At 39.3% G+C, this 22,698-nt stretch overlaps 1 protein-coding gene across 6 annotated transcripts in view; it reads left to right on the forward strand.

Annotated features, from left to right (window-relative positions):
• The window catches only part of LOC149550855 (uncharacterized), an 87,858-nt gene that overhangs the window by 59,414 nt on the left and 5,746 nt on the right, over window positions 1-22,698 (forward strand). For 2 of the 6 annotated variants that reach the window (XR_016352627.1, XM_089786434.1), the window contains one exon: window positions 13,390-13,904. The exons of the other annotated variants lie outside the window; for them this stretch is intronic. Coding sequence is in view for 1 of the 2 variants with exons in the window: in XM_089786434.1 (XP_089642560.1) it covers window positions 13,390-13,436 (47 nt within the window). In the remaining variant the exon portion in view is untranslated. Of the gene's footprint in view, window positions 1-13,389; window positions 13,905-22,698 lie in introns of those variants that run through there. 6 annotated transcript variants of the gene reach the window in all.

Genomic DNA, 22,698 nt, shown 5'->3' on the forward strand with positions numbered 1-22,698 from the left:
TTGTTCTGTTCGAACCTTTAAATCAGCTCTAATCTGTGATTTCTCCTCCACTACCTCCTTCAACATTAATGTGACCTCATGGCATTCAGCTTCTTTCTGATCATGTGCTTTCTTTGCTGCTTCCTTCTCTTGTAGCGCTACTGCAAGTTGCTAATCTGCCTCCTGCTTCCCTCGTGCAATTTCCTCGAGTTGTGCTAACAGTGCTGTCCGCTTTGGTTCCCATGCAATCTGTTGGGTGGCAAGTTGGTCGGCCATCTCCTCCCGAGTCTTCTCTGCAGCCTCCCGAGCTTCTTATCCAGCCTCCGCCCGTCGTCTCTCTGTGAGCACCAACTCTGCCAGGCACTTGCTTCTCTCGTTGATGTCACTAAGGCACGAATGAATATCCTTATCCTTTTCCTCTACTATTGGTATAAGACCTTGCGCCTGTACCCTTCCTTTTTCTTTCTCTGGTGCCGTTGCACTTTGATCTCTTTCCTCTGGTGATGTGGGAACCTTGACCACCCCGCTATTTGACCAAATTGCTTCTAACTGAAGATCCTCTAGCATAGTAGACTGAATGGAGGGACCTTTGGTAACATAGTCAAGTAGTCATCACCTCAAGTACTCACTTGCCCCACTCGCTGAGCTAATCTGTTCCACTGCTGGCATTTGGGGTTTTGCTTTCAGCATGCTCAAATTAGCATCCTGATCCGCCGCCTCATCCAACAGGGTGTCGGCTATCATGACTATTGCATCCGTCCTAATCACCTCTAGCCGGACCTGCTCCTGTGCGCCTCCCTGATTGACTCCTCCCTTCGTGGCTGTCAACTTTGCTACAGGAGATGGCTGTGGAAAACTTATTGCTACTGACTGAAGTGATCCCTGCTCCAAAGGTACGGGGGTCGATTCCTGAACCATTGGCAGAGGTTGTGTTCCCATAGGTGTGTCCGTTGGTGATGTTGTCCTCCGGCTTATTGAAGGTTAGGTAGCCGTTGAATGTGAAACTGATCCTGCTACTCCTGCTGTTGTCCATGATCTGGGATTTAGAGTGATTGGGGTCATCACCACTGAATGTCTAAACTGCCCGAACCCTGGGATGTGAACATCTGCCATAGTGTGCATGTGCGGAGCTGAAAATGATGGTGTAGCTATCACTGGTGCAGTCATCAACTGTCGCGGAAATCGAAGTGGGGTTTCGGAAATCACCCCAACTTCCTCATCATCTTCCTCCTCATCCTACTCCACCTCCTCCATATCCTCAGAGTCGTCCTCCTCGCAAGATGTATCATGGTGGCCACTATCAATGTTACCTGATTCCTCCATCTCCTGCCGTACCCTCTTCTGGCCAACGCCTTTCTGCCCTCCAGGGGAGTCTAAATGCCTCCACTACATTATCAGAGGCTCGCTAGGTACTACTAGACTTGGCTGTATTTCCAACTTTTCTTGGGGTATCATCCTTGCAGTTGCCTCTAGGAAGAGTCTGATGGCATAGTGCGGCATGTAAAATGTTTTATGCTGCAATGTCATGAACTCATCCATGCGTGTGGCCAATAGAGAAGCCCAGTCATAAACCCTCCCATTCATGAGTCTGTTCATCATACTGACCAGTGGAAAGGAGATATCCGATGCCCTATTGGACCCTGTAAGTCTACTCTTTATCACATCCATGAGGCATCTCCAATAGCCTTCTCTGATATCGGATTTTTGCAACCCTCTTCCCCTGGAGGCGTCGGTAAGGGCATCCTTCTTCTGCTGGACCTGATCCTTGCACACTAATTCCACCAGCTTCAATTTCCTCTCCTTGTCCATCTTTCTTAGCTTGCTGTCAATCTTCTTCCCCCTTGTGCCGATCCTGGTATGCCGAATACTCTGGTGAAGTCAGCTGGTCGGAATGAAATCATCACGTCGTACCCCAAATATGGAATTGAACTCTTCCAGGAGTGCCCGTCATATGCCTCAATCATGGTACGCAATACACCTTCGAAATCTTGGATACAGAAAACTGGCATCCAGATTGCCCACTCAACCTATGCCTTCCGTATGCTTGCTTTGACAAGGTTGTCATCCGTATTCTCATTCCACCATTTCTTGCATTCCAACCCATTCAGTCCTTCAAATGCTACGTTTTGTGGTGTCAGTTGTACATCGGGTTGGTTCCGCACCTTAGCCCTTTGTTTCCCCTTGTCTTTTCCGGCTAGCCGCGATCTTGAAGGTCTTGCTTATGTATTTCGACTCATTGCTGAATCGTGATCAAGTTTCTTCCTCCAAGCCCTTTTCCCAGCTAACTACATACCTATTACTCCTTTATCTGTTTGCTAAGTAATTCACCGTTAGGTCAGTTTTTCTTTTTTTGCGTACAACTATCTATTGGAAAATTCCCCTCCGACCATACTAACCTTGGACACTATATGGGCAAAGCAATTTTTTTTCCAAGACGCCGTACGGCCGTACAGATGGTGTGTTGGGGTGCGGTGTGGTGTCTTACTGCCATAATGTCTCTTGCGAAAAACTTTTGACTTCACCCATGATGCAAACTTCATCAAAAAGTTGCCTTCTGCTCATCATGCTACTTTAACCACGTGCCCACCATTCAATGCTAGTTGTTCTGTGGGTGCCTCCAACATTCAAATGCGTGTATTAAAAATTTGGATCATCTGCGGTTCAACTGTTGAAATTGGCCATCATCTGCTTGTCTTGCAAGTTCTCCAATCATGCTGCTACTCAAGGTGTAGAAGCAGTGGTATGCTGCCTTTACTTAATCGATCTCCCACACGGTTCCATGTCCTTGTTTGCTCTCTGTCGCTTCCAATTTCACGCTCCAACCCCTACTGGAAAATGCGGGCTATGAAGGCTCTAATCTCCTGCACGTTACCTGCTTATTGGTTGTCCACCATCTCATTCCTCCATACAAAGCACTCTTGCCTGAGTTTGCCAATTTCATGCCTACACCAATCTCGACCACAATAACAATGCTCTTCATTCATTCATTTGCCTCGTGAACAGGGTGAAGTAGTTTGCCATACGGTGTCTGTTGAAGGACTTAATGCTATCGTACAGTGTCTCCAGGAGGTCCTCATATTTTCATATGGTGCCTAAGAAGAGGACTTTGCCTAGCCTACTGCGCATATCCTATACCATACGGTTATGATGCTCTTACCTCTGTATGTTATACTTTTATAAACCTCTAACCCGTACATTGGCGAGTTATAACATGAGGTCGTATGGTGCTAGGACTTAAAATGCCATACGGTTTCATTTGTTGTGAAAGGTTGTACTACTAATGTCGCCTTCTTTCTTTTTTCTTGTATGTCGTACGGTACATTACTTCAGTTTTTTTTCAATTTTTTAAATTCAAATCAATTCTCCCTCCAAGTTTCATCCTTTTCCGACGACGAGGAGGTCGTTCTGGCATGGTACATCTTCAGCTTTGAACAGTTGACTACCTTTGGTATTTCTTGTCCGTTTAATGTCCACAACTTTATTGCTCCGTTGTTGCCTACTTCCCGTATCTAATATGGCCCAACCCATTTGACTTTAAACTTGCCCGATTTGATTTCGTTTCGTTCGTCATACTTCAACACCCACTGTCCTAGTTGGAACTTGTTCAGTTTCAAGTTTTTATCATGCCACGCTTTGTGTCTGTTCTGTGTCACCTTTGTGGCCCATTGTGCTAGTAGCCGCTTTTCCTCGAATTTGTTGAGATTATGCAACCTTTCCCTTAGGCTTTCCATGTCGCCTAGCTTATTCTCCAGCACGATCCTCAGGCTCAGTATCATGAACTCTGTTGGTACTACTGCCTCCTGTCTGAACATCAACTAGAACAGTGTATGTCTTGTTGTCACCTTGTACGCTATGCAGTATGCCCAAAGAACAGAGGGCAGTTTTTCCTCCCAGTCTTCACCTTTGACTGCACATGACTTGAAGATGATTGCTACCAAGATCTTGTTTGTAGCCTCAGCCTGTCTGTTTGTTCTTAGGTAGTACGGGGTCGATAAAGAATGATAGATCTTAAATTCAGTAGTGAGAAGACGGATAACATGGTTAAAGAAGTGTCCTCCCCTATCACTTGTCAGCTATAGTGGAATCTTGTACCTGGTAATGATTTGCTCATAAATAAATCTCGTTGTGCTTATGGCCGAGTTATCCGGTAGTGCGCGTGCCTCCACCCACTTGGTTAGATACTTCGTCGCTACGACAATGTATCAACACTTTCTAGTTTTGCTCACCTTCAGAGGTCTGATGACGTCCAATCCCCATCTTTCAAAGAGTTCCTACGGGTGTGAGGGGTTAAGTGGCATGAAGTCTCTCTTTAGCAGCTTCCCGACCCTTTGGCAAGTGTCACAACCGACAACCCATTCCTGCACGTCGTTGTACACTGTTGGCCACCACAGTCCTGCCAGTAGTATTTTTTGCATTGTGGTATTAGGTCCCATATGTCCTCTTGCCAGTCCCTCACGCACTTCGTTCAATACTTTTGGTATTTCCTCCTCCAACACAGACTGTCGCAATATGTGATTTGGCCCCATTTTGTACAGTAATCTATTAATCAATTGAAATGTACGACTCCTCAACACCAATTTCCTTCTCTCATTCTCCGGCATCTCCCTTGGTGGCTGTCCCGTGGATAGGTACTCGCCACTAGTCATGTACCATTTCGGCAGTATTGCAATGTGAAATAGATGTGCATAAGGGAAATCATCATTCATGCCACCATCCATTGGTTCACCTGTTTTAATTCGTGATAGATGGTCTATGCTGACATGTTTCTTCCTGGCCCGTACAATGATTTTGAAAGTGAATTCCTATAGCAAAAGTAGCTACCGGCTGATTCTTCCTTGGATGACAGGTTTGTTCACCAGGTACAATAGAGCCTGATGGTCCACATAGAACACGAATGGTGTTGCCAGCAAGTAATGTCAGAACTTCTGCACTGCGTAGACCATTCCTAGTGCCTCCCATTTCGTTGTATTGTAATTGTTCTCTGCTTTAGATAGTAGTCGACTAGCAAAATATACTGGGTGATCTAACCGGTGGCTACTTGTCTGCGCCAAAGTTGCTCCGATTGCATAGTTGGATGCGTCCACGTGAACATGAAATTCCTTGTTCCAATCTAGGTACACCAATACAGGTGCTGTGGCCAACCGTACCTTCAACCCTTCAAATGACTCATCTTGTTCTTTATCCCATTTGAATGGTTTCCCTTTGCATGTTAACCTGTCCAGTGGGTATGATACTTTGACAATTTTTTTGATGAATCTTCTATAATAGGCTATGTATTTGAGGAATGACTTTACCTCCGTTACATTTGTGGATGGCTGCATTTCCATTATGACTCTCACTTTGTCCGGATCTGTTTTCAATCCTTCCTTACAGACTATATGTCCAAGCAATCTTCCTTGCGGGACCATGAATCTGCATTTCTTTGGGTTTAAGGCTAGACGCGCCCTTCGACATCTTTCCATGCATTCACCCAACGTCGCTAGATGTTTGTCCTCGGTGCCGAATATAGACGAGTCATCTAGGAACGCCTTGAAGTTTTCGATAGACATTTTGTCGAATATGTGTAGTATGATCTGCTGAAACGTAGCCGGCTCATTGCACAAGTCGAATGGCATCCGGTTGTATGCGTACACACCGTCTTCTACCACAAATGTTGTTTTTAGCTTGTCCTCTTTTGCTATGCAAATTTGATTATATCCCGAGAACCCGTCCATAAATGAATAGATCTCATATCTAGCTACCTCCTCCAATATACTGTCTGTGAATGGAATCAGGAAGGGGTCCTTGATTGTTACCGCATTGAGGCATCTGAAATCGACACATATCTTGATTTGGATGGTATCCTTCTTCAGGGATATGACTATGGGCAACACCCATTCACTGATTTGAACCTTAAAAATAATACCAGCCTCCAACATCCTATTAATTTCTTTTGTAACCCACGCGGCGTAGTTCTTATTCATCCTGTAAGGTCGCTTCTATACAGGCACTGTATCTTCAACCAGCGGAATGTGGTGAACACACAGCTCCGACGAGACTCCTTTCAAATCCTTATATGTCTAGGCGAATACATCTTTGTATTCCAGGAATATTTTAGATGCGGCTGCTTTTAGTACTGGATCCCAGTTATCTCCCACCAGTATGTTTTTTGGTTCTGCCTCATCTCCCAAATTCATGGTTTGTACTGTGGCTTCATCATATTTTATCTGCTTCCCTTCATCGAATTCATGTGTAGGTGTTTCATCCAGCGGTGTCTCCCTCTTTTATTTCCCTAAATTCTTTTGGAAACCTGTCTCCGTTGTGTCCTTCCTCTTTCGTTAGTATGTTGCAACTCTGGAACAGCTCATAGTCCTCCATCTACTAGTGGAAAAGGCCGTTCACTGAGTCCAAATCCTCGTCTGTTGATCCTCCTTCCAACCGTAGGAATCTTCCTGATCTGGTTCCATTCGCTGCTTCCCTTCATCCTCTTCTTCGGAGTTTGATGACAGAGCTTCTTCGCCCACCATTTGCGTGTGTAAATCAATGATGAATTTCCGTCCTTTGCTTTTTAGTGATAGTGTATTCTTCTTCCAGTCATGTTTAACTTTTGCTTGTATGAGCCATCCTTGGCCCATAATGGCATCATATCCTCTCCTTTTCAGCGGAATGACGACAAAGTCAAGTAGGAATGGTTGTGTTCCAATCGTCACTAGTTGTGCCATCAGGACACTGAGAGGTTTAATGCCGTGTTGGTCCGCTATTAGTAACTGGAATGTAGGTGGCCACAACGTCGGCTGTCCCAACTTCTTCTAGGTATCCTCTGGTAACACATTCACGCCGGACCCTTTGTCCACAATTGTGTCTGTCAGAACAGTTCCCAGAATTCTCATCTCGACGACTGTCGGATGTTGTCCAGATGTAAGGGCTAGCAGCATTGGGTTCTCTGCACATGCTTCACTTTCCCTCTCCTTTCCTTGTTCTCTTGGTAATTTAGTAGTTGGAGCGATGTTTGTGAGTGCCAATCGGAGTTGAAGCATTGTGTGCAGCAAATTGTTTATTTTGACGGGTACCTTAGTTTGTAATATTTGTTGTACAATGTTTTGTTCTGTGCAGTTCCTTGTTGAGATACCTGTGGTGTCCCTCAAGTGTGCTTTCTCCGCCTGTGTCGCTTTCTCAATTTTCGTTCGCACTTCCTCCAGCCTCTTCTTTTCTTTTGTCAAGTCATGGTATAGTTTTGCTTGTTTCCGTGTGATTGCCACAACCTCTTCGTCCGTCCCAATGGTGATCAAACTGACTCCTGATTTTGGGCACTTAGCATCTTCATGATCTCCCGAACTGCACCATCGACATAACAACTTTGGTGTATTTGCTGATGTACAATTTTGTGCAAAATAGCCCAACAAATTGCATGCTCGGCATTGAACCATCGGTCAGCCGTTTGCATCATACTGAATTCTGTTGGGGTCCCATTATTATTGTTGATGTTGCTATTTGTATTGTTGTTTTGTCCTCTTCTATTATTTCTGTACCCTCTCAACGTGGCACCCTCATTGCTGGTGTTTCCGCTCCCTCCTGACGCAGAAGCCTCTTGTGTGAGAAGTACTTGCTAAGGTCCTCTTGTTTTCATATTGAAGGGGCATTCTTTTGTGGAATGCCCTATGATCTGACTGATCTCGCAGAATTGGTTCTTTGGACAGGATCCCTTCGTGTGACCTTCTGTCTTACATTTCGTGCACCATAGGTCGTTTCCCTTCGTCTCTTTCTATATGTTTTTAAATTCTTTCATCATTCAAATCATATTCTTCTAGAGAGCTCGGACCTTCTTGTTGCCCTTTTCGTCATTGCTGCTCTCTTCTTCCAAAGACGCATTGTCATCTAAATCGAATGAGCTACTCTTCTTCTTTTTTGTTTTCTGCTCACTTTCTAAGTTCATCGCCCAATTGTATGCTTCAGTGTATGACGATGGCGGCACAATCTTCATTTTCTTCTGTAACTTCGGGCGTAGTCCTTCAATGAACCATCTCTTTTGCAACCCATCCGTCGGCTTACTTTCCATCTTGTTTATTAAGTCTTTTAATTTTCTGGCATACACTCGAACTGTTTCATTTTTTCCTTGCTTTGTGTTGTATATCTCTGCTACGATCTCATTGTTGTCGCGCAGTAGTTGAAATTCGGTGATAAATTCCTTTTTAACGTTCGCCCAATTGGTTAATTTTTGGGGATCCATATTGACAAACTAATCAATTGCTACACCCCTTAGGGTTGCCAGAAATTGTCGGACCCATTCATTTGTATATGTTATGCCATTCACCCTCCAAATTGTTTCACATGTTTTACAGTGTCGAATTGGATTGGCTGTTCCATCACCATCAAACTTTGGCAACTTTTCCTTCGGTCCAGCCATTACTACTTGATTGTGTGTACGGGCGCTGTTCAACACTCCCACACCGGCGCTTTGCACTCCCACACTGGCACTTTGCACTCCCTCACTGACGCTCTATACTCCCACACCGGTGCTCTCTCCAATAGTTGTCTTATTTCCAACAGCTGCGTTCTTTGGTGAAGAAGGGTCTTCGTTAAGTGAAGTTGTTCGTTCCAGAAGTGTATCGCGGACAAAGAGTTCACTCCACGCTCGTGCTCCCTCGAAACTCCGAGCCGTGTGAGTTAATTCCCTTCCATCTGGATTCTCCTCCCTTGGCGTGTATTGGTTCATAAATTCCTCCCTTGCTTATTCCACCAAATCCAACCGCTGTCGAGTCTCTTCCAACAATTCCTCGGTACTTTGATGTTCGTCGACTATCTGCTGAAACCTCCGTCTACACTCAGCCTATTGTGCCAGAATGAAATTTTCTTGCGCAGTGCGTATTCCATCTTTTCCCTTTATCTTATTCCTATCCTTATTAAGCTGATTTGACATTAGTCTTCATTCCTCCCTTCGTTCTAGGTCCATTAGGCAACGATGCCAAATGTTTACTGCATGGGGTAAATAGATTAATGCATATAGACAATGAAATAAGAACACGTAACAGTAGTACTCCTTTTATTATTCGCATATGCTAAGGACATTACATTATGCTTCTGATGATGATTACAATGATCCTGGAGAGTGTATATATACTTTCCTAAGAACCTTCCCGAAGGGCCATCAGCTACATAACAAAAACCTTCCCGAAGGGGCCGTTGGCTACATAGTATTTACTGACGACATACATCTTGTCGGCTACAATATTTATAAACGACAACTTTTTGGCTTGTCATGTGGTCGATTCATGGCAAAAAATCAGTGATCGATTCACTAGCTCCAAAAAAATCGCCATGCCTGAATTGAATCAACAAACCGGCAATTCTCGGAACTTTGCATTGACACCATTCATCGATGTATATTAATGTGCAAGCAATAATCGAAGTAAAGCTCATAAATATGCCATTCAACCATGCAAGTAAAACTTACACTCAACAAGCAGCTAGTGCTTTGGTCTAAGGGGTTGATAAAAGATGCATTCAAAATATTTTCCATTCAACTAAACACTGCTTCTAACGAACATGAAATGAAATTCTAATTTAAGTGAGGAAATGAAGAAACCATGCAATACTCCAAAGCAACACAAGTAATCCACCATGAAGACCGACAATTAATTAGCAATTACTTTGATAGTATTATGGCAACAATTTCATCAAGTCTTTCTCTTAGCTAATCTAATCTAATCTAATCTTTGTCTAACGATTTATAAATGAGAAGGCCTTCTCCTTTTATAGTTGTTCAATTATAATGAAGGGCCAAGATCAATTCAAGATCAAGGGCCAAGGTTTCACCAACAATGCCTTAATCCAGCTAATAGCTACAAGAATTGAATACTTATCCAATTACATGAAGGCATCACCCCATGGACCAATACGAAAATTTCATTGCTTTTACTGACCAATTGGGAAATAGTTTAGGTAGAGGCATTAGATGCTTTCCACATGTACACTTCTCGAATTCCTCCATGTTCTTGAGCATCTTGATCCTTCACTTCAGCCTTGAAAAACAAATGGAATGGTCACATGAAGTTTGTAAAAAGATGAATACAGTCAGAATTAGAACACTGTCAAGATAAAAAAATGTTTTCAAATAGCATGATGTTAGAATGAAAGATACTTTACGTCTAAGCAATCTTAACAAAAACCAACAATTCTTAATTTCATGTTCAGATCATGTTTTTCCAAGTTCTCAACTCTTGTTATGTTATGCTACTAGTATTAAACGTTGGGTGATTTGGTTCGATTCATGCTTGTGCTTCCTCCAGTCCCTTCAACCAGTGCCAATCGATCTGTTGCCTATTAATCAGCCTATGACTGTTGCCTATCAATGAGTGAGATTTTGTGTTTTCTATTTTCATAAAATTATGCTAGTGAATCTATCAAACATGCTCAGCAAATGTTAATTTCATAGTTTGAACTTGATTTATTTCTTTGTGGTCTGATTTTGATCATGGTGCCCAAGCAAATGCAGGTAACAGTTGGGCATGGAGCCCCAAGGGAGGTTGTAATCCAACCTCCACTTGTGCTCACCCAAGTTGAGTCCTCAAAAATACACTAAGTGTTGGTTCATACTTTTCTGTTCAACCTGAGTTCACGTTGATTCCTTCAGCAATTTCATCAGCGATTTGATTGAATTTCAACAACAAATTACTTCATTTCTCATTTCATCCATGACTTGATCATGTTCTTCCACGATTCAACTTGACTTCCGGCTTATTATTTGTTGCTGAATATGTTATCAGTATGATTTCTTCTTCCTTAAGTCAGCACTTTAACTTGATTTTTCACTTCTTCGCCATCAATTTGAGTCGAACATATTCACCTCTTGCCATGATCAAAATCAAGAGTCTTCTGTTCAATTCACTTCATCCTTCACTCAAACTCTTTAAATTTCATCAATTTTTGATCTGTTTCTATCATCCCTCTCAAGGGTCAAATAGAAAACATCGCTATCAAAATGCAAGGACAAAGTGGAAGACATGACCATGCAATGCATGAAGCCCCAGGATGAGTCAGATTCCAACCTCCTCTTGGGCAACCGAGAGTCACTTATACTTGAGTCATAGTTTATATAAATGCTGTAAGGATGCTTGAGAATGGTTTCAGATTCATAGGAGTTATAATGGAGATTTTAGATTTCATGAGATTCTAAAAACAAATTAGGTAGCCAAATTTCAGGTATTAGCATGTCTCCACCAATGTTCTCTTCCACAACTTTTCCCGACTTTCCAAGATAAATTTGATACTAGAAGAAGGATTCTTTGAGGATTCTAATTCATTTCGTTACAAGACCCTTGATTTCAATTTCACATCCTTGACTTGGTTGTCCCAACTCTCATTCATATCCATGACTGACTAGATTCCCTAGCGAGCCCAAGGTGCTCAAACTCAGCCCAAGACTTGGAGACATGAAAAGTGCCACTATACTAAAACTGCCTGGGACAACTGCCTAACTGTCATGTGAAAAGATGGGTCCCTCATTTGCAATGGGGCAATGGTATGAAAACCTCACAACACTAACAAACATAAAAACCATGGAAATGATTGCATAAACAATAATAATGGTGGATGGAGGTTTGGGGTCAAGGGGCAGTACCCGTTGTGAGTTTGACTACGAATCTGCAAAGATTGGCAATGATGGATATTTGTTATGTAATTTTTTATGATCATGATTCATCATTGGCCTATTACATGCTTAGACTTTTATTTTGATGGGAGTTTGGGGGCAACATCAAAATAAGGTTGAGGGTAGCACCTCTTGTGCGGGTCCAGGGGTGAAACAGAGAGATGTAGAGAGATAGGTCTAGATCTTGAGGTAGAAAGAGGTAGAGAGAGGGGATAGAGTCAGAGTGATAGGGAGAGATATAGGTCTAGAGTTCAGAGGAGATCAAGAGAGTGGGGTAGAAAGAGCGAGATAATGCTGATAGGAGCTTGCTGATTACTGAAATCTGATTAACTGTGAAAATTTATAAATCTTCTAAAACCTAGAATCTGCATTAGAACCTAATTCTGTACTTGCCAAATTGTTTTGTCTTTAATACTTAATGTTATGTCATTGATATCAATACTGATGGCATGCAAAGTCGATGCAATTTACAGTAATCCATGGATTATTCTACTAGAAATTGCTACTAGGCATTGCAATCTAGCTTCTATTATCTCCTCCATAGTTAAAATAATGGGACCTAGCATAAATAAAAGTTTTATATGACACTTTTAATGGTTGAACAGTTGTAAAAAATCTTCAAGGGAGAATGAAGAACAAGTGAAGAATTGACTTTTACTATTGATTAATATGGTTTTTTTGGTCACTGTGACCTTGTTTAACTGCTTTATATCCACAATCAGTTTTGACTGTTTCTCCCTCGGATGTGATTTACTATATATACACGAGTGGAAAAGAAAAGTAGGGTAAATCTTAATCTTGGGAAAAGGGACCTTGAATATATAGATGCAGAGATCTGAACTTTTAGTTTTCTCTCGATAGATATTATAATTTTTGCTTGGTAGGAATGACAATTGAATATTTTACCTGTCTACTATTAATGTTGGTTCCTGTAAGGAATCCTGTCAAAATTTTGTTGTATAACCATGATTTTTTTGTTGTTTACATTTTTTCTGTAAACAATATAATCTTCTTCACAACTTTTTCTCATTTTCTCATTTTCTCATTTTTTTTCTGTTTCGTTTTCACCATCCTCAAACCCCTATGATATCTCAATTCTATTGTGAAACACTCTTTACAAAACTATTTCAAAACACATTAGATTAGGACATGTTACTTCTCTCAGTTTGTGCACGCATTATGCTTATCACATATGTTGAGAACTTGAGATGACCTCTATAATATATCTATTTAATAGTAATGTTTGTTTATCTGTCACCAAGGTTGGATGGGGGATAGTAGGGTTTCTCTTCAAACTCTTTTGTGCTTTAGAAACTGCAGCTACAAAGTAAACAAATGAAAACAAGAGTAATAAATGAAAAGATAACCAGAACAAGACTTTTCCAACAACTTCCTAAAGCTAAAAGTCATATTACATCAAAACTCTATTTAAATATATATTATGCAATTCAGATTGTTTTCTTTCCAAGAGCTTTTAGCAGTTACAAAAGGTACCCACCCATTTGGGAGTTCAGGATGTTGGCCATGAAGGCCTGAAGAGGAAACAAAAATGATTTATTTTGAACTTTATAACTGTTGTTCTCCTTTTGGTTAAAACTGTCTAATTTTGTTATACAATGAACTTGTCAAATACTACTATTGGTTGAATTTTGTGAAGAGCTATTGCATAGCATGTTCTTATAGTGTGACCTTCAGTTTATTTGTGATGAGGTATCTGCTCCTGGGCATATTTTTCTTTGGGTCTTCAAGAGTTTTTTGGTTTTTAATTAATATGTTGTTTCCAGAGTTGCAGATGCAGGGTTTGCTTTATGAGACAGAATTAATAACATGACAGAGATTTTTAAAGAAAATAAGGCTGACTTGAAAACTTTGTCTGTTCAAGTGATTATGATATTGAAATTCAGAAGTCATGAGCTGGCTGCTGAGATGGATGATGAGATGATATGCCATTGAATTTTAGTTCAAGAGGAAATTTGGACTAGACTGGTTTAACTGCCTAAAGTTAAAAGACTAGTTTTTTTTAATATCTTTCCATATCAAGTCTATAACATAGTTTAATGAGCTTGATGGTCCCCAATCTCATGCTAATTTGTTTTCATTCAGTTTGAGCTGTATCCTGCATGTGATTTTATAATTGCTCTATGTGCTAAGTCACTCTGTTTTTGTTAAATCACTTTGGTTTGAAAGGTCTCTTAGGTTATGACTTAAAGACAAGGTTATATTGGTCTAGCCAAATTTGAAATTTTAGCTATGATTGAGTACTATGAACATTATTAAAAGATCTAAAACCTTGTTGCAATTGTGAGATTATTTTGCTTAGGTACGTTCATTTGCATACATAATTCCATTCTTCACAAAGCTAATCTATATATGTCATTGTATCCAATGTCAGAAAAACTTGAATGTGAGACAAATATTTAATCTCAAGATGTCAAGGTATACAAGCTTTGTATCATTGTCTTAAACTTGTTTTCATATTTCAGTTAGCAGTTACTGGATTAGGTGCAGGTTTACATAGATAGCAAGAACATACAGTTACAGTATTGTCCTTTCATTTTTATCATTTTCTCCATTCATCAAAATTGTATCACCTTGTTTCACCTGTTAATATTGGAAAATTTGATCTCCAGTCCATTCATGAAATTAATTTCAAAATAGGAATATAATATCAATAAGGTTCTCAATCTTTGTCATTCGGAGCCCTTTTACCAAGAAAGGCTCCTTTTCGTATAGCTGCTGTTGAATGGACTTCATTTGCCACCAACCTATAATATACCTGAGTCCTATGCAAGCCCCTGGCTCTATAAAATTATTGTCATTTTTCATAGTGAGCATGATAGAGAGAGGCATTTAGAAGTTAAAGAATGAATCTGCTGTTTCTAGGGGATTATGTGGTGAATTTTGCAAGCATGGGATGAATGCTTTACAATCTTACCCATTTTACGATCCTTTGAAATAAAGCTGCCTGCCAAACATTTTCCTCTATCTTCTCAACAAAACATTTTTTATCCTATCCACAAACAAATATGAAGACATTCTAATTTCTTGACCCAACATCATCCTACTCTCATGATTGGACATTTTTTTCATACCTTATGACCCAATGATTGATATGTATTTATCTCACCATGTCAAAGGTTGTTGTGGATTGATATGTTTATTTCAACATTTGGAAAAGGAAAAGAGTGGAGTTAGGGATCAAGCAGGATTCAAGAAATTCTACCAATGAAGATCCTAGGAAAAAATCTTTGATGGTCTAGCATTGCTTTGTGGAGTTTACCTTTGCTTATCAATAAATGGACTGTAGACATAACCCTTCCCAACTTCTTGTAATTAGCCTTAACATGAAACTGGTCTGAATCCATTTTTAACTTTCTTGTTGATGAATAACGTGTTTGTTGTATTAGAACATATTTTACAGACAATATTGTGCCCAACCAAGCTTTATTCTTTACTAGAAAACTATGGTAGAGAATTCCCGTATATCTCTATATACCTTTAATCTCATTGATTGCTTGTATTTCAGTACTCAAACTAAGACACAGGAAAATCTGGATGGGAGAGGAGCATTGTAGGGCGTAATAAAACAATAATGTAATTAAAGATAGTTAGTAATGGGCTTGGGTAGTTAGGTAGCGAGGGAATGTGTTTGCTGGTCTTCCTAGCCAGCCAAACACTATTTAAGAACATTGGAACATGAATGATGTACTTGTTGTTTTGATAATCAATAAAGAATAATATTTTCCCTCGCAATTATTTGGTATGCTTATCATTGGTAATAATTTCTTATGTTGATACTAGTAACGCTAAATTCATGCTTTAATATACTATACAGTAACCATTCTACATTTTGGTGTTGTTGCCTATGTTCGAGCCTGGAGATCATATGATAAATGGGATAGAGTAATGGGCAAATTATTCCTACCACAAGTACAAGTCACAAATAGTGACAGGGAAGAGGAAGAAATAACAAGGGAAGATCAAGTGACATGAGATCTAGTGGAAGTCTGGGAAGTTTTGGTTGATCAGTGTGTGCAAAGGGAAGCTTGAGAGAGAGCGGTTCCAGAAAGAACGGTATTGGACGAACTTTTGATTCCACTAGCAGTGTATGAACTCTTTGGACAAATACCTCGGTTATTGACAAGAAACTTGGTACGAGTGGAGGAAGGAAGAGTCAAAGTACAAAAGGAGTGGAGAAGGCAACAAATACTCCAACAACTTGGAGCGGGAAAATCCAAGGAGGACAACAAGGCAATAACACAATTCATGCCCCTAATTCCAAATAAGGACCCAAGGCGACCACCAGAAGAAGAAATCGAAGGGGAAACTTCCCTACAGTGGATCCTACGTACTAGGGAGCAGGAAGAAAGGCATCGTCATCTAAGAGGGGTTATTAATCAAACTCAAGTGCCAAACCAAACAGAAGAAAATTTGATTGAAACACTATAAGGGGAATAGCCAACTTGGCAATCTCAGAAGGATCAGGAAGGAAGGAGGGGTGGACAAACCCAAAAACCCTAGCACAGAGAGAGCATCGTCCTATCCAAGAACAAAGCTTTAGTCAAGAAGAGGGAGAACTACAGGGAGACGTAGAAGTAACTAGGTCAAGTACTCAAGGAGTAATTACGTTAGGAAGGAACACTATCCCGTTAGGAACCAATACTCAAGGAGTAATCCTGTCATGAGGGACAACTGTCCCTGGTGAAACTTGGATGGAGGCTTGGGTGTTAATGTCCTCCTTGGAGAAACTTGGAAGGCTCTGGGGAAGCCAATTCTCTAGCCACCCACGTTCCTGTTGGTAGGAGCAAATAAATATGGAATCAAGCCCATTGGGACACCGATGGGACAAAAAGTAGTTATTGGCACACAACAATTCTTCCTTGACTTTGTAGTGATCACCTTGGAAAAAAGGGTATGGTTGTTGGTGCACTGTTGGGGGAGAGGATGGTTGGTTATAGACGAGGCAAATGACAATTGGAAAAAGAATATTCTTTCCACTGAAGCAGACAGATGGAAGTATGTAATTGACCTCCAAAACCAAACAATGAGCCAAGAGTTGGCCTCAGACTCGAAAGTGGAAGGAGAAGAATGAGACAAGGGTAAAGGAGTAGAGTTGGATGAAGAAGGCATATTACAGCTAGAACATTGTTTAGAAAATGAAATAGAATCCCTCGATGGATTTTTCCATTGGCAAGTAGGGGATTATGAGGTTTCCAACTAGAGTGTAATATACTACAGATTCAAGAGAGAATCTCAAAAAGAATACCCAGAGCAATAGATATGCAAGAATGAACAAAGCCCCGAAAAATTCGAGGTCTGTTGGCTTGGACCCTACAAAGTAAGAGAAATGGGAGCAAATGAAGAAATAAAGTTGCCAACAATGGATAGTAATCAATTGAGGGACCCGATTAATAGCTTCAAGTTGAAACTCTATAAAGAAAGAGACTCTCCATATTTTTTTTTTAGGGAAAGTGGGCCAGGCCACATATATTAGTAGATGAGAGTTGAACTTAAGACCTCCTATATGGAGGTCACCCCAATTCACCGTTAGACAAATTCTCCATATTAACTCAATAGAAATAAAAGAAGAGGAAAATCAATGGAATGAAATAAAAGGAAAAATAGGAAAGGGGGCTTGCAAAAAGAAAAGCAATAAAGGACTGGAAAAAGAAAAATGTAGTCTATAAATTCATTATAGAAGAATACGAAAAAGAAAGGAAGCAGCAAGGAAAGCCACATAGGGAATTAGCCAAGAGAGGAAAAAACAAGTATGAAGTTGTAACATACCATTTTCCTAAGCCTAATGAAGAACGGTATTCTAAATTAAATCTAGATTTATTAACAAAATGACAAAAAGGTAGTTACATTCATTACTTCACTTGAAAAGGGAGAATTATCAACTAATTACATTTTACAAGAGTAAAACTAAATAAATAAAACAGAATTTTAACAATGTACTATTCTAGTTCACATGAAAGGGAAACTTCTGTAACTTCCATAACTAACTTATGTCCTTTACATTCATCAAAGTTATCATAACAATATAAATCAATTTAACATCATCATAACACTAAACTAAGGTAATGAAATGTACAAAGAGCAAGTACCATAAATGTAGCAGAAGATAGTAACTATGTTGAGCAAGCCTCGACATCTAGTGAAGAGGAGAAGCATTGGCATGAGCTTAACCTCCCAACCGTGGACCTTAACTTATCCCCACACAATCTCAATCAAGAAAGGTCCTCCCCCCCCCGAGTTAGGCTTGGGGCACCATGGTCCTGCCACCCGAGCATTCCAGTTTCGGCTAAGTAACAGACAAGGCAGTGGATATCTTCTAGCAACCTCTCCTCTGTCAGCTAGCACTTTGACTACTAGTGATCACTGTAACAAGCATGCCACTAACCTACCTTGGCCAAGGATTTCAGTGGACTACTATTGTGCCTGATCACCCACCGCTTGACTTGACAACAAGAATATATTTTGAACAACCATGAGCTGACTCAGTATATATAGTTTTTATGATTTAATCACTTTCTTTTCTGACTTTCTTTTTGTTCTTACAGGGGTATCTCTCCTCCCACCCATTATTATTTGACCCTTCTAGTCTTGGGTGCATCCTAGGAGACCCGGCGATCATGTACAATCAAGTAACAGGTTTAGAATTTCAGTATTCCTTAACATCTCGAGCTGATCTTATCTCATAGGCATATTGTCAACACCTCTATATAAATTAGATCGTTTATTATGCACAATAGTAAAATCAATGCTTGCGTATATGATATTTCATGCACAAAAATATATACCAAATGAAAACTAATCACGGAACATTCATAGAGATTCCAATCAGGTCATAATATTTGCAGGTCTGTAAGACTAGTAGCACTCTATAAGAATGGCATCAAATGATGTCTGAAAGTTGCATAATGTTCTGTTGGTTCCCAAAACCGTAGATTAAAATCCTACGAGTCTTGCCAACTCGATGCTGGGATATCCAACGGGTTATGGCCAACTTGATGGGATTGATCAATGCGATCCAAATCCCCTGCACTTCTAGCTCTACAAGGCCAAGGTGGGTGCACCTGATCTTGAACGAAACACTTAGGTTCAAGACACTTATAGTAGATTGATTAGAATGCTAATGTTATGAAAGCTTCCAAAATGGCAAGAATTATCGAAAACTTCAAACTTGTGATTTATGAATTAAGAATAAAAGTAAATGATTGTATGAATGTTTTTTAAAATAAGTATAGATTAATGCAACAAATGAATATATTAATTTTTCAAAGGGAAAGATATGAAATAATTGCCAGCGTATGGATTGCGAATTATAAAAAAATATAAAGACCAGTGCCGAAGGGCAATAGAGTTAGTATTATAAGTTTAAAACATACAACTTTATAAAAATTTACGCACATTAATTATAAACAATTTAGTAATCAAGATACGATAGATCAAATATATGGACGCAATTTTAAAATAGTCTAGAATGTATTATAACTCCCGTGGTTCGGAGACAAACCAGACATAGATTCAGAAACAATTAAATATTTCTCAATATCTATGATGTTCAATTTTAAAATGCTATAATTGATCCTGTCCACTTATCTATCATATAAATTATTTATAAAACTAAAATAATAATTACAAAGGATGTAATGAGCCTTGCTCAAAACTGATTACAAATTGCCCTTATTTGCTACTTGTAATTTTGTCAAACAGTTCATGTGCAACCTTGTGACTTGCTGATATAGCGTTTTCGTTTGAAGTTGCTTGATAGAAGTGGTTGCTAAGATTGTTTCAAACACTTCTACAATTACTATGCAAGCTCCTCAATGAAATTTTATGCTTTCTTTCACCTTTTAATGCATTTAGATAAAATACTAAGAGAATATGATGCATCTACAGCCAAGACATCTTTACAAACACTTGGCTTACAAACACAAGATTTGAATACAAAACTATTATTTGTAACAACTACTAATTTTCCTCATCCAATACAATGCTAATATCAAAAGCCAGGACTCTGGCATCATACATATGAATGAATGCTTCAGTCTGATACAGACTGCCACCTACAGCAGTAGCATGAATAAACAAAGGAAACCTGGTTATGTTGCAGCCTCCTTAAAATATTGGATTCTTCAAAATGAGGTTGCCAAACTGCTCCAAAATGATGCGCCCAAGCTACTAGAAGGACCACGAACTCATTGAATTTCTTATCTGATTTTTGATGCTTCCAAAACATGAAATCCCCCCTGGCTGTAGTGTGCCCAGCTTGCTTTGAGGTTATCAGAAATTTGTCCCTCATTGTATTAACAATCGTCCCCTTAGGAATGGATATTTGGGACTACAGCTTGATGGCACCTGGTTCTTGAAGTTGCCTTGAGTCTCCAATGAAAATGCAATCAATATCTCCAAGTATGATGCCCTCAAAAGCCCAATGCAAAAGTCTGAAGCAGCCGCCCCTGTTCTGACATAAAAATTATTATAAAATAATCGACCAAACCTCCAAGCCTCCAATAACTTCTAACATGATCCACATAACCCTAGGAATGAGGTGCACCCATCTCCATGAGGAATCGATCTGGATATGAGCTAGAATGAATGAAAATGTTCCTCCAATGGCATCCCTGTTTTACTTCAGACTTAGCTTCAGATTTTCCCAATGAAGATCTGTCCTTATCCTTCAAATATTCGATGCCACAAACCCTACTCTTCAATACCAACCAACTCCTATATTCGTAGTCTTCAAAAATTGGCCTTAGGCCACAAATTTTTGCCCTAATGAAGTGACTGAAATATCACCACCAATCTGCAATAATTTGAGTGATATTTCACACCCTCAAAATTGCTATCATTGGGAGTTTTCATTCCCAATGACAAATTGATTATCTGCAGACCACTTGGCTCCACAAATACTCAAGAAGAAATCATCAATCATCAATATCAAATCTGCCTGCCTCAATAGTGAGACCTCAAGGTCTATTTATGCTTTTTTTTCCTCTAGAGGTCAGCCTCAATAAAATAATATTATCTTCTTCTTTTTTAATCAGTAAGAGGCCAAAGCCAAGATTTATTATGTGTTGTGATTTATTGTTATTATTTATTAAGCACGAGTGGATTTGAACCCAAGACCTCTTCAATAAGAGGCTCACAATTTACCGTTGTGTTGTAGGCTCTTGCCTTTATCTTTTTTTTGTTGACTTCTAGAAGATTCCAATATTTTTTAAATTTTTGCACTTTATAAAATATTAAAATATTATATTATTAATAAAGTGCATCTCAACATCAAATTATAAAATAAGGTTTCCATAAATAGAAACAATTATGATATATGATGGAAAACCTTACTCCATCGAATGACTGCCAAACGACTCTCTCACCATGCCTCATTAGCCTACGAGAGCCGTTAATAGGCTAATCCTGCTGATATGTCATTGTCAACTAGAAGGGGACATTACAAAGGACGAAACTATATAATATCTTAACTCTAAAGCTTCATGCAAATAAAATAAATATTTCTTACTAATCATACCGGAAATAAAATTGCACTAGAGACACTCCTTACAGATGATCCATCCAATGCAGTTTGACTCCAGAATTACATATAAATTTATTCAACAATTCACAATTCACAATTCACGAGCTTTGTTCAATTGCTCATTCCTTTACCAATGAAAGAATATAATATATCAAATTGTGCATAGGATATGTAAATTTTTTAATATGAATATGAATTGTCTTGTAGGTAATTGTCAGCCGTTCTCCATTTCTATTACATATTTATAATAAATAAAAAGTTACATAAGGAATGGACACACCCCTTCACGGCACCTAATTACAACCATTTTGGTAGTAAATCCAAAACAAATAACGATAATCAAAGGAGGCAGCTTGAAAAATATAATGGGTCTTCCAGGATTATTTGATGAATTAAATAATTAATCCATGATTTGACTAGTGTCTTCCACGTAGTATCCCAAACATACAAGTTTTTATATTTCTTTTCTCCATATATATCTAACCTCTGGCTATTCGAACAAGAAACCGAATCGTGAATTTCTAGACGCGATGGTGGATTGAGTGAGATGTTCAACAAAAAGACATTATCGTCCCATCATATCTTTGCCTAAAGTTGACTACGTTGGATAAGCAACTAAGTTTCTCCTCTCCTGCATGCGTCTCCAGACCTGACAGCACCTTAGAACGAAAAGGCCACCTAGAGATCACAATGCATCATTCTCATTTCTCCTTTACCATGCAGTGAGTTTGCCATTGTTGATATCTGATGTCTTTGATTCAAAACTTCTTGCTTCCACGGTGATTCTTCATCTTGCAACAACACATAACAACATTAGATATCAATATTAAAAAGACAAATGTCCATGGCCCTGGCAGTTCTGTAAGATATAGCTACTCAATCATCCATCATCGGGTACCATGCCATTTGCAAAAGAAAATCTTTAATCTAATGAACTCCTCCTTCATCTGGGTTTTGATGCATAGTTCTCAGCACAATATATTTTTGCCCAAAAAATAGGCAGTTGCTTTATATGTTCCTGTTCTGATATTGTATCTGTAACTTCAATATGTTGTGATTAATGTCATCAAAACTTCTATTTGTTTGATTATTTGTTGCAATTGTAGTTATACCACAAAGATAATCATTGATTCGTTCATAGTGGCAATAGATTCAAGAGACTTAAAGCACGCAAGAATCTAATGCTGCTCTCATTGTCCTACCATCATCTGTACCTTAATTGATCCTGGAATGGACAATCACTCTGGGGAAATATATCTGATAATACTGCTGAAGTGCTAACACACAGAAGATACATGAATGCGATAACCTCAGACATAAAATGGCTCCATATTCTGCTATTATTTTGTCAACTGAACAATTTGCTGCTGTTTGAGGGCTTGGCTCAAATAGATACTATATACATAGCTAATGCCCTTTGCTATTAGCAGAGGATAATCTCAACAAATCATGAAGAAATCTGAACAATAAGATACCTCAGGACCATGACGAGTTTTCCTCTTGAGTCATTACAAATTTCCATGAGTGTATTCTTTAAAAAACATCTCACTCT

The sequence above is a fragment of the Cupressus sempervirens genome, chromosome 6 (genome assembly GCF_028749045.1).
Source record: "Cupressus sempervirens isolate cs-2001-9-10 chromosome 6, ASM2874904v1, whole genome shotgun sequence".
NCBI lineage: Eukaryota > Viridiplantae > Streptophyta > Pinopsida > Cupressales > Cupressaceae > Cupressus > Cupressus sempervirens.